Source organism: Zeugodacus cucurbitae, chromosome 6 (genome assembly GCF_028554725.1).
Source record: "Zeugodacus cucurbitae isolate PBARC_wt_2022May chromosome 6, idZeuCucr1.2, whole genome shotgun sequence".
In the NCBI taxonomy this organism is placed as follows: Eukaryota; Metazoa; Arthropoda; class Insecta; order Diptera; family Tephritidae; genus Zeugodacus; species Zeugodacus cucurbitae.
Genome location: NC_071671.1, coordinates 18,794,447 through 18,820,954, shown reverse-complemented (window position 1 = coordinate 18,820,954; position 26,508 = coordinate 18,794,447). Strand labels below are relative to the sequence as shown.

The window sequence follows — 26,508 nt, the reverse complement described above, 5'->3', positions numbered from 1 at the left end:
TGCAGTATCCGCCGGTGGAAGCAGAGGAAAAGGAAGGCCTCAATGAAGTGGAGACCACGTGGAGGGCGACCTGCTATAACCGGATAAACAGTTTCTACGCCAATTACATGTATACTTACAATCCCATTTTATTGCTTACATTAACTTACTAATGACGTCAAATAGAATAATTTAAAATACTGTGTATTGTTTTCAATGTAATTTATTCACTCCACTTCCAATTGTTTTCCCAAACATGCACACGGTGTTCTATCGTACACAAAACTTGTCTGCTCAAATTCTTATTTACTAACTTTAAATATAAAAATTATGATATTTAAATTAAGGAAACGGTTTAGAATACCGAGGCAATGCGTTCAATATCCAGCAAATCTGCAAGAATTTCCTCCGTTCTCGTACCGATCTTTTTCGCCACCTCATTCTTTTCCACCGTCGGCAACATTGTGTATGACCAAATGAGATCAGCATCGATTATACACCGACAAGGATTAAGTGACAACTTTTTCGAACTCTTCACCGTACGGAACTCTTTAGGATTCAAACCACCTAGATGTTCTTGGTACGAGAGTAAAACATTTTGCAACATCAAAAATCGTCGATATACCTTCTCAGGCAGCGGTAGACAATAGCCAAGCGCACCATCCAATGTGCCAAAGAACACCAAATGTTTATTTTCATAGAGAAACGGTTGGCGTTGATGTTGCCCACGTTGATGGCATTGCACACGAAACATTGTATTCACCGCCTGACCGAGATGATAATCCGATTTACGTATTAACTTCTGACCACCGATAGATTCGCGAGATTCTGGTTGATACATGAATACAATAATGTTTTTGTCGGCATCCGTGACGAGGAAACCTAAATTATTATTGTCCACCATGAACTCAATATTATAGACTTGTAGATGATTAAAATCACGTGATGCCAGTGAAAGTGTACGGAATTCCTCTTGAAAACGTAGTAAACTGACTGACTTGTATACATCAGCGATGAGAATTAACGATTTAACAGATATTATCTGATGCACATATATGTTTGTGTCAATGAATGCGACACCAATCAGATCATCGTCTTTCAACTGCCACAAATAGATCTTTTGGCCAAGCGCTGTTACCAGAAAACCGAGCACATCCGATATGGCTGATACGGGCCCCTTTTGTTCCTTTTTAAAAACTTCTTTCAATTTGAACTTTGTCAACGGTTTGCCGGGCTCAGGTACAACTTCAATGATGTCGTAAATGTGTATGTTACCGCGTGACGTAATATCCTCGCTGTAATTGAAATTTGTGCCAATACAAAGGTACTCTTTGAGGCCAGAACGTGTACCTTCGTAAGCTAGTTTAACTATTTTGAATGCTGTCACGTGTTCCCATTCCTCAAATTGTATGGAAGCATCTGGCACGATTTCCCACGTTTCGGGACTCATAAGCACCATAGCGAATTTTGAAGCATTCGGATAGATAAAGCGTTCACCCTTGTTTTCTTCCGTCAATTCCTTGTCTTCACCATTGAAACGATAATACTTGTTCGTGGGTTCCTCGGTCTGCGTAATCAAGCAATAGACACGATTTTCACGATGATAGACAATCTGTCGTGGCGTACAACGCAATGGCACTTTACGTACGGGCCAAATGGAATCGTAAGTTAAGTATGTGGGCAGTACAGAAATCTTTAGCTCGGCTGTATGATCAAAGTACAAAAAGCCGAAGGGACAATTTACATTGTTGAAGGGCGCAAAACTACGCACAACACCGTTGCCGTAGAACTTATGCACACGTAGTTCACCCTTGGCGGTGAGGAAAAGGAAATGCGGATTTACGCCACAAACCATTACGCCATTGTGTCCACTAATATTGGCAAAGTAACGTAATTTGCTAACATAACGCTCCTGCAGATTGTACGATTCCAGCTCGCTTTCCAAATCATCCACTTCCATACTCGTTGGTTGCACATCCAACATATTGAGTGTTTCCAGTTTTCTAAAACGTATTTTCAAATGTCCCTTGGGATAGCGAAACACTTGATAGATGAGTAATTCCAAACGCGTACGTATTAAAAGTAGTGGACGCATACCCTGATTGCCCAAGCCAACCATACTGATTTCCAGCGCCAATGGCGAGTTAGCATGCTGTGGCATACAATTTAAAAGTATACCACTTTTGCTGTTCTCCTGATTGTTTAACGGCACCGGTACGAACTCCATTGAGTCGCTAAGCACTATGCCGCCATTGCCCACATCATTAACGAGGTACATTAACTTCATATCGGGCATTGAATATATTTCCAAAGTGCCCGATTCACGCGCGGTGATCAGCCAGTAGGAAGGTTTTATTTGCGGTAGCAAGCGGCGCCACCAATCGGTATTTTTTTGTTTTGATTGTTTTGCAAGATCGGCCAAACTGTTCATCTTGAAAGCGTTACCGGATTCACCATATAGCAGATCCTCCTCATCTTCGATTTTCATATGCGGCTCCGCTTTCATGTAGCCTAAACCGGCGTACAATGAATTTCCACTACTTCCCGTGAGATTGAGCACATCATCCGATTTGGCTGTGAATAGACCGGACATATCCTTGTACGCCGTTATTGCAATCACTGCTGGCACACTACTGATTGTATTCTTATTGATGGCCAGACGTGGCGTGCCTTTGGTTTCGCGTAAAGCCAATGTTATCACTTGTCCGTTTAGCACACGTAAACAAACATATGGATCTGCCGTCGAGACTTGCACTACCGGTGAGCCCACATCGATGGGCACATTTTGTATGAGACGTGTGCCTTGCAGTAACCGCACGTTACGTGTTGTTGCTTGTATAATGAAACGATTTTGCCCTAGATTGCCGACAAATATGGTTGGTTGTTGACAACTAAAGCCCGTATTCTCAATTTCGTTGATCTCATCACCCGTTTGTAATACCAACGATGATGAGCGTTGCGACAATATCATAAAATCGTGGTGATCATGCCGCGTAGACTTTTTGCTAGCATCATCGTACACAGTCCACACATCGAGGCAGCCTTCCAGCTCAAAACTGGTAATTATTTGTGGTGTAATACAATTGACGAATACACACAATGCACCGTTCTTGTTGTGACCACTAGAAGCGACAACTTCAATTTTTAGTTCAGCTAAGTTTTCTACGTGTGGCCGTAGTGTAACGCCATCTTCTTCAAATTCAACACGTTCGCCAGCGCACATGAAGTTGATTGGTCCAACATTTAGTAGACTGTCACAAACTTCGAAAATATATTTACGCAATTGTACCGAAGTTTTAGCACCGGTGCCGTATACCTAAAAAGTATTTATTAATTAGAATTTAATAATAAAATAATTAAAACAATACGTTTACCTCCAACTCCTCGTCCTCTATACGTCGCGCTTTAGGTACCGATTCGTCGTTAACTGTAGCGTTAGCGTCGTTTGTTTCCACTTCATCCAACGTTATAACCGTGCTTTGATCCTCTTCAGTAAAATGCAGCAATAACGAATTGCCCAATCTTGAGCCCAAAAATAGATATTCAGATTGACAAACACACATACAACTGGTCAGCACACTGGCAGCGGCTTTGTGAAAATGGAAATTTCGCACCGTGCGCATAGAGTCAACGCATAAGGTCAACACATACAGTTCACCACCTTTAAGCGAAATCACTAGTTTATCAATATCAATGAATGTAAGACTGGCTGCGTCAAGTGAGATGCGTACACCGTCCTGTGGCTTCAGCGGAAAGCTAGTGCTGTGATCTGCTGAGCTATTTAGGCTCACACCATAGGGTGGCACACTCTGATTAAGGTAAATTATGGAATTCACAGTGGTGACTAGGCAACCGCCTATGGGTTTCTGTATTGGGAAAACTTGTAGACAATCAAATGGTAAACCGGTAACTGTCCAAATTACTGGATGCACGCGTTGTTGTATATTTAAAGAAATCGCGACTAATACACAGGTATCGGAACGTACGCATACACGTCCAGCAAATGTTCTTACTGGTTCGTAGAGTATCAGCAGTGTTGGTTCATAATAACCGTATAGAAATTGTAAATCAAGTACGTTGTCAATTTTTTCGTCAAGTTCACGCAGCGCTATCAAATATGAAGCCAATATTGGTGTGCGTGCTACTAATGCTGTAGGTGTTTTCTTGATTGGTTTCACATCTGCCAGCTCAATCTCATCCAGACTATTATCCTTTCGAAAGGGTAGCACAACTAACTGTTTACCATAAACTAGCATGACAGCACAACGTGAGTCGGGATCAACGCGTACCATTGGCACGAAATAACGCCCTGTCCAGCCACCACGGACATCGTCCTCTTCGAAGAAATGCAGTGAAAGTGTTTTTAGCGCAAAAGTGTCAGGATCATGTTGAACTACCGATAACTTGGCATCCTTAAAACTTATAAGTAGCGCATCACGTAGTGAGCCAGCCAGCGAGACGCTCTGCAATGACATTACATTACCATAGAGTGTATAGGTCGCCAAACATTCTAGGCGCATTTTCGGCGGTGTACGTAAGTCATTAATATTGAGCAACTTTTGACGTTGCGCAGCATCTAGATGTGGAAATATGCGATAGACCTTGAGTATGTTGGCACCTGCTACGACCAGATTCTCCTCCAAATTGTTGAAGAAATGACAGCAAATTGCAAATTCCACACCAGTTGCGGGATGTGACTGTTTACACAATGAAAACATGTTGAACCACAGTCGTTATTGTCGGAAAAGCTACAAAATGTAAAATAATGAATATGATAATTTAGAGAAATCACTATAAATCCGATAATTATAATAAACAAACAGCTGCTTACCGACTTATCACCTTTTTATTTTTCACGCGCAAACAAAACAATTGCCGGCGCTGTGTTGCATTCGTATCATAACTTGGCAACACCTTCCCAATAATAATAGTTAGGCAGCATTGTTTGTTGCACGTTTTTTCAGTTTATTTTGCTACGGCTATTGACAGTTTCATTAGTTAAAACACGTTCTATTAGTTTGCTACTGAAATTTGTTTAGCTGAAATTTAAATTTAATTTATTAAAAATATGGAGTCAGAAGTAAATGGTTTTGCTGTTGATCAAAATAAAAAGCGCCAGCGGAAAAAGAAGAAAAACAGCAGATTTCTGCGTAATGCGAAGGGTTTTGCTAAACAGGGGATTTATGGACGCGGCACACACATTGATGATGACCAGTACAATTATTTCATTAATATTTTGGATGCAATGAAAAATGGGTTTGAGGATGTCGAAGAGAAAGGTAAATTCGTTTATATTTGGATAATATTGCATTGTATCACTTCTTATTTTTAGTTAATATGGCAAACAACGTATTCGCACAAACGAATGAACAAGAAGTTCATTTGGCATCTAATCAAATTGTGTGTAAAGTGCTAGAGTCGTTGATTGGATTTGTGGATGCAGAAAATTTGGAACGTTTCTTTAATGTGTTTGCTGATAATTTTCGACCGGTCTGCTCGGACCGTTTTGCATCACACGTTTTACAAAAAATGGTTGAGATAGCCTTTTTGAGAGCTTTAGGAAAAGCGAGCCTAAAGAATGCAAACGAAGCCGATGATAATGCCGATGCAACAGAACAACCAACTGCACCTAAACGGCTTAAAACTGAAGTTACAGCTATTAGTGAAGAGGCATATAACGTGGTGACGGATTTTAGCGTCGAACACCGTAAGCAGTGCAGTAAATTTGTCGAACGCGTGAGTAAATTTTTACTCAACAATCTGGAAGATTTCGTTTGGGATCCCTGTGCCAATCATATTATGAGAACTAGCATACTCAGCTTAGCCGGTGTACATGTGGCAAAAGTGGCTTTCGAAAAGGGCGGCGCTGATATGGCAAAAAATCGAAAATTATATAATGTACCAGATGAGTGGCTGGAAGTGCTGAAGGAATTTCCACAACGTTTAGAAATGTGGCCACAATTCTCAGATTTTCCATATCAAGAACACTCCTCAGCTTTACTGGGAGTTATTTGCATTGCTTTACGCGCAACTGACAAACAACTTTTGAAACATTTTGGCAAAAAAATATTAATGGAAGCATTCCTTAAAGTAGAGCTTAATGACGACGAAAAGGAAAAGAAAATTGAAATATTGGACGATGACGAAGAGGCCGTCGAGAAAAATGAGGAAACTGGTGAAAAAAATGACGAAGGCGAAGGCGAAGGCGAAGAAAAAGAAAAAACTGGACCCAAAGTAAAATTACCAAAAGTTTTTGAGTACCAATCAGCCGTTATCTTATTGGAAACTTTGCTTACCATTGCTGGTCCAAAGCTTTTGACTCAACTATATGCAATGCTTTTCACCGGACGTTTATCCCTACTAGCCAAGGAACAACTAACTAATTTTGCTGTGCAAAAACTATTGCAAAATATAAAAGAAAAGGAAGATTTTGAAAATGTATTCGGCGAGCTGGTGAATGACGTCGAAGAACTACTAAAGATTGGGCATACTGGTGTAGTAGAGGCGCTTGTCGGCGCCTGTCTACGTGTCGGTGCGAAGCAAGCACAAAGTATTGTGTCGTTACAAACAGCGCTTCACACACCCGCGAGTGACAAGCAAAAAGTTAAGAGTTTCTTCCATTGTTTAATCAAACTGAAGCCGTATGAGATTGCACAGGCGGACAACAGCGCTTTCGTACACCTTCATGGCTCACTTATTGTACAACACATTTTGCGCTTTAATAAACCAATTTTTTTGGTTAACTGTATATTGGAAATCCCTGCCGAACAATTAGTGACCATTTTTAGTACACCAAATGGGTCACATATTGTTGATGCGTTCCTGCAGAGTAAATATATTGGTGAGAAATCTCGAGAGAAATTCATCAGATACTTGGAGGGTTTCTATGTGGATTTAGCCACCACTAAGTTCGGTTCACGTATTGTGGATAGTTGTTTTGTGTCGGCGCAAGAACCACAAAAAATGCGTATAGTTAAAGAACTAGCAGACAAAGTGAATATGTTGAAGGGCACACCATTCGGTAGATTACTCTACAACAAATTCCGTATTGAAACCTACAGACTGTCGGCGACGCAATGGAAAGCGAGCTTACATGCGAATAAGGAGCAACGCGTCGATAAACTATTTAAGGACATTGTTAATTGACTTTTATAATGAATAAAACATTTCTCGTTAGAAATTAAAATTTTGTATTTTTTTACTTGATTTCATACATTAAGAAAAACAATATTATACACATATTTAATTTATTTATTTTTAATTCTTGAGTTAAAAGCTGCACTGTATAATTTTTAAAAATATCTCAAACAAGTATTCGGTTATTTCCTGTTTATGTCAACCACACAACTTTATACGTTCTCTGCCTTCTCTATATTTTACGTTCTCTTACAGTCGATTAGCGTTGTCAAAATCAGCTGTATTATATTAAAAATTTTAGTTCGTATGTAAACAAAAATTGTGCAAACAAATGGAAGACAAGGGTGCACATAAATAAATTTAATAAACTTACCAAGAAATATTAACAACATTTATTTGTAGGCAATACAAATAAGTCAGGTCCTTCCAATTCGGCATCAAAAAAGTCTGATTCCTCCGATGCAGCACTGGATGAACCACTCTTTCCGATAGCACCAGGAAAAACTCGTCCCAATTATGGTACCAACAATACATTAGAACTCTTGGAACGCATTCCCACTGAAGTAGTAAATCTAAAGTTGGATGATGTATTGACTGCAGTAAAGGATGTAGACAACTTATGCGATTATCCGCGTTGCAAAACAAAAACAAAACTTATGGGACAAGATTGTGAGCTTTGCCGCAAACGATTTTGTTTCAAACACGGACTACCGGAGGTGCATGGCTGCGGTGAAGCTGCAAAGCGAGAAGAACGCGTCAAATTCCTACATCCGAAACCGGCTAAGACAGTGCGTGAAGAAGCTGATCTTGCGCAGGCTAAGAAAAAGCTACAAGCCAAATTGAAAGATATGCAAGTAGGGCGTATGCAAAAAGTGAATGGTGGTCCTCCCATTGTAGTCAAAGGTGGTAAAGGTGGAGCTGGTGGAAGTGGTGCAGGTGACGGGAAGGGTGGCAAAAAGAAGAAAGGAAAATAAATATAACATACAAATATAATGTAAAATACGAATAATATTTTTAATAAGCAAACTCTATAAAAATTAAATTCTAATAAAATTCTTGATGAAAATATAAAGTAAGAGCGTTAATCTGGCTTTCCAGAGTGAACACATTTAAATTGAGTTTCGCGTAAAATTTGTCAAAAAAATTATATTAAAAACATTAAATTCAAACTTGTCGATCATGTGTATTTTGTATTCGTACAGTACACTAAACATCCCTGTGTTTTTAGCGTCAGTTGAGTGTTTGTTTGACGTTAATTCAATTTTGACGGCTGCAAGCGTCGCAAAGAATAAATTCATTTTCTGTTGTGTATGTTTAGTTATATTCTTGCTATTATAATCATTTCTAATAATTAAACTTTTTGCCAAGCTCTTTAAACAAAAATTCTTCGAAATATAGTGTGAAAATCGACGAGAAAGTGAATATCATTAAAAATTGTTTTTGGAAAATAGCGCGCCATGGATTTCCAATTCGTATTGCCTACCGCCAATGCAGAGCTGCTAGACTCGAGCGGCGACAGCTACTATGTGAAACAAGTATATGCGCCAAATGAAATTGGCGAACGTTTACGTTGTAAGTACAGAAATATTTATTTTCTGTTAAGAACTTTTAATTAATACTTGATTTTCTGCTAAAAGTATGTAAACAGATGGTGCAGCAAGGTGATCCTTTCTACATCTTCGATCACTTTGACACATACTTTACCATAGTTGAAGGACGTGGTTGTGATCCCGCAACAGTTACCAATCTTATGCGCGCCTTTGATTTACTGTACATCACCGTAGACAAACTAGGACAGCGGCTGGCTCCAATATTATCCTGTAGTGACACAGCGCAAAGCTTAGAAGACCGCCAAAAATATCTAAATTTGACCAAAATGACACTATATTTACAAATTAATATAGTGCGGCGTATTGATAGTGTTGCTACACAGGCGCAGCAACAACAAGTACAGAATCAACAAAAGAAACGTTCGAAACAAACTGAAACACTAGAGCAATATCCTGATTGGGATTCAAAACGCGGTCGTTTTCTCGTACAACTTTATAATATTCTACAATTTCCTTTGGAAAAACTTTGGAACCCACCTGTAGCTGAGGAAAATTTTGTAAATTTAATTTGTGACATTTGCTATCGCACACTCGAATTGATGCAACCACGCACAGACAATCGACATATTACAGATACGGTTTTTCAAATTTTCGGCACTGCCATAAAACGCTACAATCATGCGCTCACTTTTCCTGTGCGCGTATTACAAATATTGCGTACAACCGAACACGCTGCCATCTCAATTGCAAGCGGTATTAATGTCTTACAGGAAGAGTACGGTATAACTAGTGTTTTCTCAGTGCTCATTAAGGATATTGTAGAAACGCTAACCGTCGATTCGGCTGATACGGTGGTATCACGAAACTTTTCAAACTTCCTAATGGAACTAGCTACCATAGCACCGAAACTGATGATACCACATCTGTCTACATTGTGTGATGAGTTGTTGAATTGCGAATCGCATACACTACGAAATTGCATTTTGCAAATTATGGGCGATGCAATTGTCGGTGAACTAACCTCGGAAGAGCTCTCAGAGGAATTGAAGGAGGCGCGTAATGAATTTCTGGAAAATTTGTTAGCGCACATCAATGATGTGTCGGCGCATGTGCGTGCAAAAGTTTTACAAATTTGGAATAATATGAAAGAAGAAAACGCGGTGCCGTTGTCTTTTCAATTGAAAGTGTTATGTGAAGCCGTGGATCGTTTGGAGGATAAGACTTCCTCGGTGCGAAAACATGCTGTGCAGTTGATAAAATCATTTTTAGAACGCAATCCTTTCGCAGCGAAATTAACGCTAGAAGAACTTATTAAGAAGCACGCTGAGGAGTGTGAGAAAATGGAGAAATTAAGTGAAGTGCTGGCGGAGGAGCGTAAAAAAGCCGAAGAATTGGATGAAGAATGGAATTTATTAATACCGGAAATATTACCAATTGTTGAAACGCATCTGAAAGAATGTAAGTGAATATATATGTTTAAATATATTTCTTATATTTGTTTACATCTTTTTCATTATATTAGGCACAGAAGACTTGCCGGAGAGTACGCAAGAAAACTATGAAGATATGATACAACGCATATCTACTTTGCTGCTGGAGAAGAAATATAGCGAGGCCGTTATTTTATTGCGTAAAGCCGATCATGTTGCCGGCAATGCGGAATTGCGGTGTGTATTTTTAGGTTATTCATTTCCTATAATTTATTTTTAATTACAATAATTATTACAGTCACACGCTAAAACTGGAGGAACAATGTGCCTACTATATGGCTCTGCTGAAATCGTACATCTTTCTGGCTAACGGTTGCAAAGACAGCGTAAGTTGACTAATATTTTCAATAAATTAAATTAAATTAAATTTTTTTTATTTTTTTCCAAATTACAGAACGAAGAATTGGGCACACAAATAAAGACCGTACAATTTTTACAAGACTCCATTGACTTCTCCAAAGTCATAACGAAAGCTGTACCAAAAATACAAGAGCTATTGTTGTCCAAAACGAATACTGATGTATTTGAAGCGGTTGATCTCTTTACCACCGGTTATTTGTTTGGCATTAAAGGCACTGAAGGTGGCATGCGACAGATGTTGTATCTGGTGTGGTCATCGGATAAGGAGAAACGCGATGCAGTTTCTAATGCTTACAAAAAAGTGCTGTTCACTACCGATCAAACGGGCAGGTTGGTGGCAACAAACTTATTTTTTTATAATTTCTTTTATTTTTATTTTTTTATTTTTAGTTACTTTTTTTAATTGTTTTTTTTTTTTAATCTTAATTTTTTTTTAATTTTAATTTTTTTATTTTTTTAATTGTTTTTTATTTTTTTAATTTTAATTTTTTTATTTTTTTAATTGTTTTTTATTTTTTTAATTTTAATTTTTTTATTTTCTTTTTATTAAAAAAAATTTTTTTTTTTTATTTTTATTATTTTTTTTTAATTCTAAATAAATTTTTAATCAAAAATTTGTATTATTTATTCATTTATGAATTTTAGAACACACGCCATTAAAGTGGTGCAGAATCTTATGCGCTTTCTTGAGGAGCTCGAATATGGTCACTACACAGCCATGGAGTGTTTGATGCGCGAATGGGTGTCCACCGATGATATTGATGCGGCCATCATTCAAGTGCTATTCGAACGTTTTACGTTGAAATTGGAGGGCACCTCCGACAATGAATCGCGTTTGGCTCTGCAACTGCTCATAATGGCATCACATGCCAAAGCATCCATAGCATCGGCAAACATCAATGTAATTGAAACGATTGGTTTGGGTGAACGTGCCAAACACGATCCACGCATTTACACTGGTTGTATGGAATTCATGCTGAACTCCATCGATTCTAGTGCACATTCGAAATTCTACAAACGTTATGAGCCCGATGCGGCGCTTGTGCAAAAAGTGATCGATTTCTTTCAACGATTTTTCTTTCATCCCGGCGTACCGGATTTCGATAGGCTAGCCATGCGCACATTGGAGTTTTTCTATCAACTCTGTCAGACGCCGGATGTGATTTGTCAGAAAATTATTGTTGGTTTATTGAAGAAATTTCGTGATTTTGCAATCTGCATCACGGACATTACACCTTCACAACAGGCACAAGCGCTTGAAACGCCCTTTTCGCAGGCCATACCGGAGAGTCAACCACCGCTGACACAGACACAGACTGCTGCACCGGCGCAGCAAAAACGTATGCCAGTATTTTTACTAACGCGTTTCCTCTTCACCATCGGCTATATGACAATGAAAGAGATGATTTTCCTCGATATCGATGTGTATAACAACATGAAATTCCGGCAAGAATTGACCGAATGTGAAGAGAAGAAAAAGAAGAATGCATTCAATACGAACAGACGTAAAACGGGCAATTTGAATATGTCAGCGACCGAGTCGTTGAAGCGTTTGTCGGGTACAGCTGCTGAGCCACAACAAGAGGTGGGTGTGAATCAAAATAGAAGTTTATTATTTTTATTTAAATTAAAAAATATTTAAAATTATTTAAAATAAAGAAAAATATTTAAATAATATTAATAAAAATACATAAAGAAAATTAAAATTAAAACAAAAATAAAAAAATATTTAAATAAATAACAAATTTAAAATTAAAAAAATACAAAAATATTAAAAAAATAAATAAAAATAAAAATTATTTAGAACGAAAAAAATAATTAAAATTAAAAACACTGTATATTAAAAAAATTATTTTAATTAAAAAAAAATTTTTTTAATTAAAATGTAATTAATATTAATTATGTATTTAAAATAAAAAAAAAATATTATAAATTAAAAAAAAAAATTTACAAAAGAAATATTTAAAAGAAAGAAAGAAGAAATATTTAAAATTATAAAAATTCATATTTAAAATTAAAAGAACAAATATTTAAAATTAATAAAAAATATATACAATTACTCTTCCATAACCCGAATGTCTATAACTCCAAATTCTCCATAACTCGTACTCTTGACATGGCAATAGAAGTACAATTTCATACAAATTACCTTCCGTAACTCGAAAGCCTCTCTAACCCGAAGTTTTTTTGTGGATCATGGTGATTCGAGTTAGGGATGTTCAATTGTATATTTAAAATTAAAAAAAAAAAAATAAAATTAAAAAAATACATATTTAAAATTGAAAACAAAAATGATTGAAAAATATAAAAAATTTTTTAAAATTTAAAAAAGGAAATTATTGAAATTATAAAAAAATTATTTAAATTTAAAAATAATAAAATATTTTAATAAAAAAAAAATGTATTTAAACTTTGCAGCCCGATGAGGATCTGGTTGGTGCCACCGCTGAGGACAATATAGCCGAGCTTATTAACCACATCTGCGAGAATGTGCTGTTGTATACCGATAATTCACTGATCGCTAAAATCTTTCCCTACGTCATGGAGATATGTAAATATCCCGCGAAGTATCGCGATCAATCACTACAGCAAGCGGCCACCCTGACGCTCATACGCTTCATGTGCGTATCCTCAACATTCTGCGAATCGAATATGGCCTTCCTCATGAACATCTTGAACCACACAAAAAATATTAAAATCAAATGTAACATTGTAATTGGTTTATCAGATTTGACTTTCCGTTTTCCCAATATAATCGAACCCTGGACGGGTCACTTCTACTCGACGCTGCATGAAAGTAACACGGAGCTACGGCTGACGGCGGTGAAAATGCTCTCACATCTCATTTTGCACGAAATGATACGCGTGAAGGGACAGATTGCCGATTTGGCGATGTGCATTGTGGACGCCGATGCGGAAATCAAGAATATTACACAACAGTTCTTCAAGGAGATCGCCAACAAATCGAATATCTTATACAATGTCTTGCCGGATATCATATCGAAGCTGAGCGATACGAGTTTGAATTTGGAAGAGGAGAAATATCGCACGATTATGCGTTACATTTTGGGGCTGATACAAAAGGATCGGCAGGTCGAAACTTTGGTGGAGAAGCTGTGCTTGCGTTTCCCAGTGACACGTGAGGAACGTCAATGGCGCGACATTGCGTACTGTCTGAGTTTGCTGTCCTATAACGAACGCGCTGTCAAAAAACTGATCGATAACGTACAACATTTCAAGGATAAAGTGCAAATCGACGAAGTCTATCAGTCCTTCAAGTTGATCATAAGTAATACCTCAAAACTGGCTAAACCCGAACTGAAGGCCGTCGTTACCGAGTTAGAAACGCGTATCAATGAATGCTTGGAAGTAAACGACGGAAGGGAGCGTGAAGACAAAGAAGGTGGTGGTGGTGGCGACTCGAGTGCTGGTCGTGGCGAGACGCGCGCCAAAAGCAAGAGGGATAAGAAGGCCGGTGGCAGCAAACAACGTGCCGGCAGTAGCCGACGTGGTAAACGTGACAAATCTTCGAGCAGCGCATCAACAAGCAGCAGTGAAGATGAAGCGCCTAAAAAACAAAAACAACAGCAACGTGGACGCGCTGCCAACAAAGTCTCCTCATCGTCAGATGGAGAAGAGAGTTCACAAACGACGCGTGCTGGCCGTAAGGCTGTACCCACGGCAACAGCGGCCCGTGATAAAAGCAGAAGAGCGGCGAATGTGGTCACAAATAAGTCGCGTGCGAATGTACGCAGCAAAGTGATCGAAGAGTCCGCTAGCTCAGATGATGAGGAACAACAGCATCCGCAACGCAAACGTGGGCGTGCCAATCGAAAGTGAATGACAGCCAAAACCCAATAAATAACTAGTAATATAACTTATGAAATCTAGTTTAAAAAAAATTGCAGCAAATCAGTTGCTAACTCAAATATTATTAGTATTAGAACAACAATATATATACATAAATAATTTAGCTTCAACGCTTATAAATTTAAAATTATTATTTAGTTTATAACTAAGCATCATAAACACGAAACATTTTTAACAAGCAAAATTTGTGCAGCGCGTTCTAATGGCTGGTGTTTACAATACATTAAAGAAATTTTAATACACAAAAATGAGTTTTTAACAAAAAAAAATGAAGTTACAGCCGCATGTAGTTTATATCAGCGGTTGGTTTGTTTTCAAGCCGAACTTTCTACTAAAATACTAACACCTTCAACAATCAATATCACATCGCAGACACTGCATTCAAATCAATTGAGATCTTGAGTCTAAATGAAAGTTTTGCCAACATTGGAGGTATTAGTCTATACACATGCATTTCGAATTCTGATTTTAATATTTTTATTTTTAGTTTTATTAAAATTATAACATTTACAGGTACATCATATCACAACATAAGCAGTCATTTCATATCTCATGATCTATCACAACTTGATATGACACACCACTAACAACTTTCCACACTCCACATTACTTTATGAAAGCATTTCAAGATCATTTGAATTCATAAAACCTGAACTATAGTGATCATCACATCAGTGAGAGTGATCAGGTGATGCACCATCACTTCATATTATTGCAATTTTAAACGGTACATAACAACCATCTGAGGTGATATTGGTGTCATAAATACCATTATGAAGTGACTCTATTCGGAAATGAATAATAAAATATCATCATATCAACAAGAGAGATCATATGATATATCAAGACATCATCAATATCAGATTACAGATTATTTATGAACTCAAATACGTCAATTCAACATTAGTACATTTATCATATAGTAATTTAAACTACAGCACAACATTTTATTTTCAAAAATACATCGCTAATAATTATCACCTCGCCACATCACATCAAATCTCAACAAATATTTTGCCTACATCACATGAACTCACGCCACATCAATATAACAGATAATAGATCACATCAAGAATATGTCATGATGCTTTCAGAAAGGTAAGTGGTTTTAAATCTTTTTAGTAATTTATGCGACATTACGCCAAATGTTAAGCGAAATACATTTTTGGAAGTTGTTCTCGACGACTTTATTTGTTGCGCGTATTCTCTTGTCTGCCCTCATAAGTAGCCAAAATCTGTAATTAAGATAATGATAAAGGAAGAGAGCATAAAATTAATTGGCTGTTGTGGGAATTGTGGGATCTCTCTTAAAGACCAATTAGTACTGAGCCACTATTGTGAATGAAATCTAATTAGTGCGGTCTTACAGCTGGTTAGAAGGATTATTTGGATATTAGCTGGAGTGTCATAGAACACTATAGCCGGTCTATGGCTACTTCACAGCGGAGCCTGTGACAATTGGGAGGAAAGAGTCTGTAACATTCGCGGAAGCGTGAATCCACTTAACACATCAGGTGGTACTCACGATTTCTCACAAAGGTTTAGTCACAATCTACCTAAGCAATAGGTGAGACTAAATGATCCTATTTTAAGGACGTTCGCTAGGCTCAACCTGATCCAATCTGACAAATAGTTAAACTAATAAAATCTCTCGGAAAGCCCTGAGATTGTAGGGATTGCACCCAATACTTGACCAGTCAGTGGAAATGTTTCCACCTTTGTTTGAATCAAAGATAATCCTCTTTGAAGGAAGGAGAAATGATCGCTAAGTTCCCTAACCCAATCTGGCAGATTCAACAGGTTAAACTGATAAATATCTCGGAAAGTCCCGAGCTTGTTGAAATTATAACAAACACATGGCCAATCTGTGCCAATCTTAATTTAACTGACCACCAAAACCAATAGAGGAATTGGGAAATGAATATATTACAACAACAATCTGTGTGGTCTGCCGTGGTTTTTAAGTCGACTTCCTTCATATTTCACTCTTTGTTGACTAAATCAGGCTTACTACCATAAACAACCGAAGCTTTTCAATGAACGATTTCACAACTAATCGGACTGAATCTTATCTGGAGCTAATTAACTACTGAAACGAAGGTCTCTTATTTTCTCTACAAATAAAGGAGGTCAGTAGGATTCCATAACTAGCATAACTGTCAGATCAATACTGCGCCGTGACTTACATATGTCCAGCTCAAATTTATTACCTTAACTGTTACAAAGATCAACAGTTAAGGAAAGCTTCAGAAAAAACAAAGAAATTTTGAAGCACTGCCAAAAAAAGCCTTTACAAATGAGCGGCGGAACAGGAAAAACACACTCAAGTATTCATTCATCAGTTCCAAACGTCTGTTCGGTGTTAATTAATCCGCCAACCAAAGTCAAAATATTATGAAATGTGATACAAAGTGATGCAAAGTGCAACAGCACGCACAGCTTATGCGCAGAGGAGGAGGGTGCAAACGATGCGTGTGGCGGCGGTAGTGACACAGACGGCTGGCTGTTCGTCTGCACGTGTCTGGCATTAGGCGACCGTTGATACACTCGTTAAAATAACCGTACTCTTGTAAAAGGACGCAAATGGACCATCAGCAAGAAATAAACACCCTCAAAACAGTCGCTACGGTGCATGTGACCGTGTGGTTGGCAACGCAACGAAGCGCCGTCAGCCAACCAGCGTGCCGTATTTGGCACATTAACGGTTAACGGGATAATGATGATGAAAAGGTAAACATAAGCGACCACTAAGCTGAGAAAATGTGGTGGTGATGAAGAATACCAACAAAAAACAACAACAAAAGCAACGCGTATGTGTTCATATGAAAATCCAAAGAAATGTGCAGTCCTGCGTGTTGTTGTTGTTGTCAAGGACGACAAGCCTTCTGCCTTTAACTGTATATTTATTGAATTCTCCATGTGTTCTCCATATTTTGGTGTTGTTACCGTATATTGTTGGTCTATGAGCCTATAATCAATATGCGCGGTTTCATAGCAACTTCTTAATGAGATTTCCACAGACGCTCGAAGCAAATTATTAAATAAGAGGATGTGTGGGAAATTTGAGTTGTGTATTTCAATATCAGATTTCGTTTGATTTAATTATGTTCTACTTGCCTTTAATAGTATGGTGCACGCATTTTAATTCATTGGTGGATAGCATCTCCGGCAACACCTGTCAAACACCGAGCTTTATAAAAGCGAAAGGATATAATAATTAAGAAATAAATATACACATGATCGTTACATTTTGTTATATAATTATGCATATTGCTAAATCGTAACGACAACGAAATCATTACCTTTATTCATATTTGGGTTGTTATCCATTAGCGCTGGCGATGCGATTGACACGTGATGAGCATAATGCCATAGTGTTGATTTGGGTGCCATACTGCCTTCCCTAAATAAAAGCGGCAGCGGCAAATTACTGTCAAAAAATTCTCATGACCATACAATTTGTATGGCGCATACCTAAATAACGCGACGGCGACGCTGAGCGGTTGAAATTTTCTATTTAGACAGAGCGTTCCGAAGTAAAGTTGGCTGCGAAAAACGAAATTTCTCTGTACAATAAAATTCCACAACAACAATTCAAGTAAACATTTTGATATTTGACTTAAAGTTGCCGCTTTTATTTAAGGATGGCGCATCGACGTTAACGCTGAGCGATAAAAAACGTTCCGCCAACGCTTTTATTTAGGGAAGGCAGTTACTTACGAGAAGGTAGTTAAGTTAGTGTACGCCGAAACAGCTTCCATATTCTTCCATAAAGTTTACTTCAAATCAGTTATCTCACAACTGACCGAGCAATCCTTCGCCCAACCTATTTTTTCTGAGCTAGTTTAGTAAAATTAATTGCATTTTGTTTATTAAATTCGCTTCATTTCATTTCGATGAATGCTTTCCGATATATATAATGAATAACAAATACATTAAAAGAGATTAATGATAATTCGGGAAAGAAAAATTTACAGTTTCTTACCGAACTGAACAGAAAAATAGATTTCGAACTTTTGATACAGTTCTTCAATTAACTCACAACCACAATCGATGTTTTTCTCGGCTGAATCTTTTTAGTATCAGTCGCAATGAGGATTACAAGTTTTTTTCAGCTGAATCCACTTAAGTCAGAGGGAGGATTTCGGATGAGAACATAAATCAAAACTGAGTGCAAAGATTTCATTATCTTGAGAAGCTCACGGGGGCATTATTGTATCTCCCTTACCAGACATTTTTAAAACTTACACCACCATTACATTCTTGAGCCTCTGGGTTGAAATTTATTCGAGTCAGACTATGGTCGGCGGTCACTTGCTCGAAATCATTTAAAACATGACCTTATATGGCAAACCCTTCTTTTTATAATAAATCTAAATTATTAGCCATAAAATTAAATTAAAGTTGTATCTCTTCTTGAAAACCACATGTCTTTGACTTTTGTGAAACATTCTAACCTCAAAATCAATAGTCATAACTTACTTTATTTCGCCAATTTTTAATTTTTTGGTATCGTCATCATTTCCACAGCATATCTATTGACGGTAAAACCGATCACTTCAGAAAATGTTTTAAAATTATTAGTTATCTTCAAGTCAGGCCAATTGTTGTTTCTTTTTAGTCTATAGATGCATTGATTGAAACACTCACTGACCATCAGCCTCGTAATTTTCTACTTTTTGAACATTCTTTCTTCTAAGCCAATTCTAAAATATCGTACAAACATGCTCGTACAAAAAAGGATTGTTAAAAATATAGCGAAACATTTCTAAAATCCCATTGCTTCCAATAAATGTAATGAATGGACCAAACCGACATTTCTCATTCATTACAAACAATATATTTAATATTTATAATAAGCCACACACACAAAACAGCGTGACAAAGAGACAAAACAAAGCAATAAGTAGGTGTTAAGTGGAAGAAAATCCGCTTAGTGGATAAATGGACGTTGTTGGGAAATTAGCAGGCAGTAAAGGGCTGACCGCTACACATGTGAGTGTTCATATGTTGAATGGTTCAATGCATTTGTATTTGTTTTTGATGATTAGACCTCTCATACATTGGCATGCTTCCACGCGATTAAGTGCGATTAGAGTCGAGAGCGTAGCGTGAATGTTCATTGAATGAATGACTCGTTGTTGATTTTTTCTGACACACATTTAAATACATACAATGCAATACATATGGTAAATATGTATATGATGCTTTCTAATGCACACACATGTGACATGTTTTGTTTGTGCTAATAAGAAGCTGGAAATGTACAAATCTACTAATAGAGGGATTCGTTTTCGTTGACCAGAAGGACAAAAAAGGAAAACTCCTGTCTTTTTATATTTCGCAGAATATTTTTTAAGTAGAAAAAATATGTTGTAATGGAATTAATAAATGACCTTTTTATGTGCTTAGCATACAAAAGAAAAACATAAAATTAGGAGAATTGTCAGTTTCATTCTCAATATAGTCCTTTTACCTTTTGATCCAGCTAGGCTCCAACATCTTATATATGTACGTCTGGTAAATAGTTTTTCTGAAGGATTCCTTAGCTCCAATAACCTTCTCATTCGACTAAAATGAGAAGACTACGGTGGTTGGAGCAGCATTTCGTAGCCTAATTCGACCAATTTGCCAGTAACAACGACGAAGAATGTGAGCCGCTGAGTTGTCTTGGTGTAAGACGCACATTTTCATTCACCAAATGGAACCATTCAGCCCACTAAGTCGACATGGGAGAGCCCCGTGTCCGTTTTACTCGTTTTTTAACTTTATATACTTGATCCAGCGTTTCTCCAACATCCTTAATGCGTCTGATAACACACAATTTGTAGAGGTTTGCGTAGCGCCGATAACCTCCTCATTCGACTCAAATTTGGAGGCCATGTTGATTGGGCTTAATTCGACCAATTTGATTGTAGCTGCGACGATGGTGTGAGTCGCTGCGTTTTCTTGGTGGAAGAGGCGTAAGCCCAATAATTCGGCATGGGAGATCCCAGTGTCCGTTTTACCATTTTCTAATTAATCAATGAAGATCACACTTTGTGAATCCCAGAAAACGGTGGCCATCATCTATCCAAACTATAGGACAGTATTCGACTTATTCGTAGTAGATTCGCTTGATGGAATCAAATTTGCCATGGTTTCTTTCGCATATACCTAAGTGGATCCATGTTTCATCGACGGTCACAAAACGACGCGGTAACTTCTCCGGATTTCACTTAAACATCATCAAACACTGCAGTAAATTTGTCCCACGATTGCGCTTATTGTCCGGAGTCGGCAAATGCGACACCCAACGGACAACTTACTTGTTTCCAATATTTTATGTAAGATAGGAAACTGATAATCTTTCAGATGATAGCCTTTTTCGAGACACCAACATGTGACCACGATTAAGCTCGTTTTCATCCAATGAGGACAGTCGCCTTGTACATCCAATGGGTCACACATTTCACGGCGCGATTTCCTTTCCAAATACAAGGGATTGAATCACCAACCGATATTCGTCTTCTATTTCTCTAAAATTCGAAATCCACCCGCCTTCACACATGTTCAAATTGAAATTACGACCCCAGTTCGGCTGAAATTTTAACACTATCTGTCTACGACAATTTACTAGTAGATTTCTTTTGCCACAGTCCAATCTAGAACCATTCAGTTTAGTGTCTTGTGTGGAATATTTCATTATATTTATCAATTTGGTTGAGCTAAACTCCCTATTTTCAATATGTTCGTTGGAGCGAATAGTGCCTGGTGGACGCAAATTTATAATGATGTAGAGTAATAAAATTTTATATATGCAGGTTTCGAAATATCAATTAATAAAATTTCGTAAAATGCTAAAATATAAAAAATTGATGAAATAATGCAAAATTTGTATATTTGAAGTTTTTATTCTTTTATTTAAATTTTCGAATTTTTATAATTTAATTTTTTTTTTATATTTTTTTTTAATTTTTATGTTTTTAGTTTTGAACATGTTTTTTTTCAGTTATCATATAATACCTTTAAATAATTTAAAATATTCGAGATAGTTTAACAAAAATTAAAATCTACATATGTATGTATTTATGTACAAGTTAGAAAAAAATATGATTTCAATTTGCACATATTTGTTTTTATGTTTTTTTACACTTAATTTATTTTGTATTGCCTCTATTTACAATAATGTTTATTAATAAAATTTTTAATATTTTAAATAATTATTTATAATTTTTAATATTTGAAATTATTTATAATTATTATATTTTAAATCATTATTTATAATTTTTCATATTTTAAGTAATTGCTTTATTAATTGCGCTAATTGAAAATTCTTTTCGTTTATGATTACGGCGATTTCTTTTTACAATTTAGATGCTATCGTTAAATTTTAATTATCCTTAACATATCCGTCTATGTTTGTTGTACAATAATATAATATACTGTGTTGCTACTATTTGTTTTTTGTGTGTAATATGTATTGCTAAAGAAATTGCGTGCAAATATTTTTTTTTGCGTTTTCTATTAGGGTTCGATTTTACAGTGTTCATTTAAATTTAACTACAGTTTAAAATGCTCTGTTGTTTAACATTACAGCTCTGTTGTTAACATAACAGAACAGCTGATTTTTGTTTACATGTTTGACAGTTGTGTTGACAGTTGTTCAAAATTGCTGACAGTTATTCAAAAATTGTCTTGTAAGTTTTATTAAAAGGAAATTCAGGAATATTGATCGAAAATTTTGACATAACATTGACTTCATATTGGAAAAATATCCTATCAACTTAATTTTCTAGCAAGTCGAGACGAGTTTTGGCAATCAAACAACTGACTTATTGACCTTAGTATAATATATCTGAATATTAAAAAAAATATTTAACTGCTTTTTAAAAGATTAACGGTATTGAACTTCCCCCTTCTTTTTAAACCCCTTCTTTTTAAATTGTATAAAGTCTAACTACTCCAAGTGTACGGCACAGGGGTGTGGCTTTAGCGAAAATTTCATGTTATCAGCGCGAATAACATTCCGTTGTAAGCCTCAAGCTAACGGTATAATAACTGTTTGGGTTATTTAACACTTTTTTATATCACTGGTTTCCGTCAACCCCTTCTATGTGACCGCCGCGTTTCAATTAATAGTAGAAATTTGCCGATTGTTGCAATTCCTGCCTCATAGCCGCCACTGCTGTCTCTGCCGCCGTCATACCGCACTCAGCAGTAGCTTTATACTCAGTGCCTACAGCCGATGTGGCTGTTGCCGTTGCAGCTACTGCTGCTGCATTGGCCATCCACTCGGCGGATGTTTCCAACTAAAATCATAAATGCTGATATTCGCTCATATCGTAGATGGGTATCGAACCCATGACGCTGTGTAGGTGTGGATATGCGACCGAGAGAGGCGCCATTTGTCCGGCAGCCGCCGCCGCCGCGGCAGCAGCAGCAGCATTATTGCCATTTTTACTGCTTGAAGAGGCAGCGGCAGCAGCAGCCGCAGCGGCAACAGCTGCAGTGGTCAGACCGCCACCACCCGTACCACTACCACCGCCGGCGGTGGGTGAGAGTCCCACCAATTGTGTGGCATTCAAGCTATGCGGGTGTTGTTGATGATGTGCCTGTTCCATGCTCGTCGCGGCGCTGGCATGGTGTGATTGCGGTAATTGTGCGGCGACAGCAGCAGCCGCTGCCGCAGCGGCAGCAGCATGATGATGGTGGTGATGATGATGATGGTGATTGTTGTGTGTCGTTGTTGGTGATAACTGTTGTGCTTGCTGTTGTTGTTGTGATTGCGTATGTGCGGTGGTGTGTTGCTGGTGATGTGGCGATTGGTGCTGATGCACTTGCTGTTGTTGATGGTGATGATTGTTGTTGGTCACATTATGCGTTTGTTGCAGCAACGAACCTTCCATCTCGGAATCGCTGGATGAATCCAAATGTTGTTTGTCCGATGCGCCGCTGTAATGAGAAGAGAGGTGGAGAAGTGTTTAATTAGTAAAAAATTTAGTAAAGTCAGAGTAGATTGATTTATTTTATAACCTAAAAAATATATTCTTGCTAATACATTATTATTATTAGAGCTTATGTTATCAGAGACAGCTTCAGTCAAAATTCCAGCAGAACCAAACTTGTAATCTCGTTTTAATGTCGTGTGGAAGAGAACGTATCCACGGGTTTTATAGAGAAGAGGTCGTTGATTCGAATCTTGCTTTTGAAAGTGAAATCGAGTAATGAAATCTATAAACGATTTTGTGCTGTATACAGTGACTCCTTTACTTCGGCAGCGAAAATGAAAACTTGGGTTTACGAGCTTCAACGTGGTCGCATTTCGGTTTCTCATGAGCCAAGTTCAGATACCGTAAACCACCTGCACTATTTGATGTGTTTATATGCAATCCAGTGGAATTTTTTATTGTCGTGTCGTGATTGTCGACGTAACATAGATCCACTGGTACAAATCCCAGACAAGGAATAGTCGAAACAGTGGACTTCATTCGAAGAAAATGCGTCGAGGAAAGCAAGAAGACTGCACTATCGGTCGGAAAGAGGAATGCCATAATGTATCTTCAAAGCAGTGTTTATCTGCAATCCGAGGACGTTTCTGCATTGTTCCGTGATCCTCGACGAAACATGGAACCACGTTTAAAAAACCACAGACTAGTAAACAGTAGCAATAGTGGACTTCACTCGACGAAAATGTTCCGAGGAAGGCAAAATGTCGGTTGAAAAGAGGATTCACCCAAAAATCCACAAGGTGTGGGAAGAGTAAAACTGTCAAATGGGTCTATTATTCCGAATAATTGGTCCGATTCGACGCCGTGTCTTCGAGTAATTCATCTGGTCTCATTAAGTAGATATCACTACTTCATGACCTAAAGTGTGCTCGACTCGTCAAATTAAATATAACCAAACGATTTCTGAGTCTCTTATGTAGAACAAATTTCTTCACACAATACGCGTTCAATAAATAATTTCGTCGCTGTTAAACGCAATCAAATTGTTGCCGTTGAGTAGAAAATTGTTGATGGCAATGCTATGATAAAATCCATAGAAATCATATCTACTATCTACATCCTTACAACAACAAATAAACGACTTAACCACGGCCACATAGCACGTAGAGAGCTCCCCTCAGCATTTGGAATACCACGTCCAACTCATGCTATTAACAACCCATTTATTGCGCCTCAGAAACATGCAAACATACATATGTATGTATAATAAGCATATTATAGCTGTTATTGTTGTTGTTGTCCTGCTTTATATTCCTCAGTTGTTGGCTTGTAGTTAATGCTGCTGTTGCTGCTGCTGCTGCTCTTTTCAGGATATCAAATTACACTCGACAAAAAGAAGTATACAACAAAAACAAAACACCAACAGCATTCACTAAACAAACCCAACAATGACAGTCAATAGTCTCGGCCTCGCTTCAGCTCCAACTACGGATACAGCTACGGCTACGCTTGAGATGATATTATTGCCTGAACCACTGTGTTGAGTGATGGGACACAACGAGCCAACGAACAAACATTCATTCGTTTATTGCTGTTAAATTTGTTCTTGTTTGTTGTTGTTGCATTTAACGCTACTGTGGAGTACATATAATGATAATGCGGTCGACGATGCCGCTGATGCAGCGTTAAAGATGTACTCTGCCCAAGTAGGCATACCATTCACACAAATTTACATAACCACACACATACATACAACCATATCTAGCTTTGTACGCATTCTCGATAATGTCAGTACATACTGCTTTTTTTTTTTGAACCGCTTCTAATTGTGATTGCCTGTCTCTGTTCGCGTACAAGATCAACGACAAGCTGGCTGGCTGATCTTCGTGTTGATCAACTGATGATCTGTGTGCGTTGCGTCGACAAAATGCCCTACAACAAAGTTGTCAGCGTGAATAACTAGATCTGGGTCATCAACCAAAATACCATACAGATGTACTTGTAAATGGTTTGTGAGTTTGTATGAGCACATACAAATTGGAGATATTCAAAAGAATGCAACGTTGAAGTCTTAGTCTTCTTTGTGGAGATGATTCATCGAGATCCCCTAAAATATATGCAGTTGTGTTCAGAATATAAGCAATAGACCAAGATTTAAAAGAAAATATAGAATTACCCTTCGAACTAAGGCCATTTATGCACAACGATGTATTATAATCAGAATCATCATATAATATCTGAAGGGATTCCCAAGTCCCAAGGTCCCTAAGTCGTAGATTAACATGAAACATGTTACGGTTGTAGTAGAATTTGAAATCTTTTCACATTTCTTTACGACTATTCATAGGTTCGAGGGCTGAGGGCTTAGGAAATCCTATGACGAACTCTGATCTCCCTTGGCTTAAACCAACTATAACTATCACAAACTTCTCGTGGATTTACTATAATAATGATAATCAATACACTGCCTATAGCAATTTTCTAACTTCTCGATACCGTTTTGGTAGTATATTGCTCATTTACTTAGAAAGAAGGTCCAGTCTCCGCAATTTCTTGCCAGTTACCATTCTTCTGGGGACTGAGGATAAGAAAAGGTCACTGGGGTCAAATCTAAAGCCCAATAAATCCGATTTGTGATCATTTGAATCGGTAGACTGTGAATTCGGGCTGCTCCCACTTGTTCAGGGTGTTTTCATTCTCCAATCTTCATAAACTAATGAAGGTATTAGACATTCTTTCCTCTGATATCTTTACGACGTTTGCAACGCCTGTATTTTCGTAATTTTCGTTTCGTCTGATTTCATCCAAGAGAATGAGAAACCTATGTATGTGAGAATACTAAGAAAATTAAAAACCTAGCCAATAAGATTGAACTCTAGTTTACGTGAACTTAAGTATTTGCGAAAAGTCAACAATTAGTTCCAAATACAATAACAACTCTCCCTCACTAAAATATAACAACGGAGATTGAAGTGAAAATGGACACCGGAAGTAAAAGAGAGATTTTGAATTATGCTGCACTTGCATGATCCACAATAAGAATAAATATGATAAAGACATCGCAAAAAGAAGGCAAAAAAAGAGCCAACTACTGCTGAGTATGGCACGAGGCAGTTAGATTACAAAAAGTCGTTTCAAATTAAAAATCCCACAGAGAGTTCGCGGTGAGAGTGAGTGAGTCTTATTGAGGAT

The 26,508-nt window shown here is 37.5% G+C and overlaps 5 protein-coding genes across 5 annotated transcripts in view; 3 read left to right on the top strand and 2 right to left on the bottom strand.

The window, feature by feature from the left end:
• Positions 1–186: 186 nt before the first annotated feature.
• Cpsf160 (cleavage and polyadenylation specificity factor subunit 1) lies at positions 187–4,951 on the bottom strand. Its single transcript, XM_011191490.3, has 3 exons — positions 4,811–4,951; positions 3,354–4,727; positions 187–3,295 (listed from the first exon to the last, which is right to left on the bottom strand). The coding sequence occupies exons 2-3, from the start codon at positions 4,695–4,697 to the stop codon at positions 335–337; spliced, it is 4,305 nt and encodes a 1,434-aa protein (XP_011189792.2). The 5' UTR covers positions 4,698–4,727; positions 4,811–4,951; the 3' UTR covers positions 187–334.
• Positions 4,952–5,047: 96 nt separating this feature from the next.
• On the top strand, positions 5,048–7,162 carry LOC105216812 (uncharacterized). The gene is made up of 2 exons (XM_011191491.3): positions 5,048–5,258; positions 5,312–7,162. Exons 1-2 carry the CDS (start codon positions 5,048–5,050, stop codon positions 7,123–7,125), a joined length of 2,025 nt encoding a protein of 674 aa, XP_011189793.2. The 3' UTR covers positions 7,126–7,162.
• A 139-nt stretch (positions 7,163–7,301) lies between these two features.
• Positions 7,302–8,192, top strand: LOC105216813 (DNA-binding protein SMUBP-2). The gene is made up of 2 exons (XM_011191492.3): positions 7,302–7,460; positions 7,519–8,192. The coding sequence occupies exons 1-2, from the start codon at positions 7,448–7,450 to the stop codon at positions 8,088–8,090; spliced, it is 585 nt and encodes a 194-aa protein (XP_011189794.1). The 5' UTR covers positions 7,302–7,447; the 3' UTR covers positions 8,091–8,192.
• A 95-nt stretch (positions 8,193–8,287) lies between these two features.
• Positions 8,288–14,496, top strand: Ncapd2_1 (condensin complex subunit 1). Its single transcript, XM_054233181.1, has 8 exons — positions 8,288–8,424; positions 8,485–8,688; positions 8,754–10,124; positions 10,189–10,333; positions 10,395–10,482; positions 10,551–10,846; positions 11,162–12,101; positions 12,935–14,496. Exons 2-8 carry the CDS (start codon positions 8,574–8,576, stop codon positions 14,354–14,356), a joined length of 4,377 nt encoding a protein of 1,458 aa, XP_054089156.1. The 5' UTR covers positions 8,288–8,424; positions 8,485–8,573; the 3' UTR covers positions 14,357–14,496.
• Positions 14,497–21,755: 7,259 nt separating this feature from the next.
• Positions 21,756–26,508, bottom strand: part of LOC105216810 (protein sine oculis) — a 36,815-nt gene continuing 32,062 nt past the window's right edge. The window contains exon 6 of the mRNA XM_054233388.1: positions 21,756–23,320. Within this exon, the coding sequence (XP_054089363.1) occupies positions 22,684–23,320 (637 nt within the window). The 3' untranslated portion in view covers positions 21,756–22,683. The remainder of the gene's footprint in view (positions 23,321–26,508) is intronic.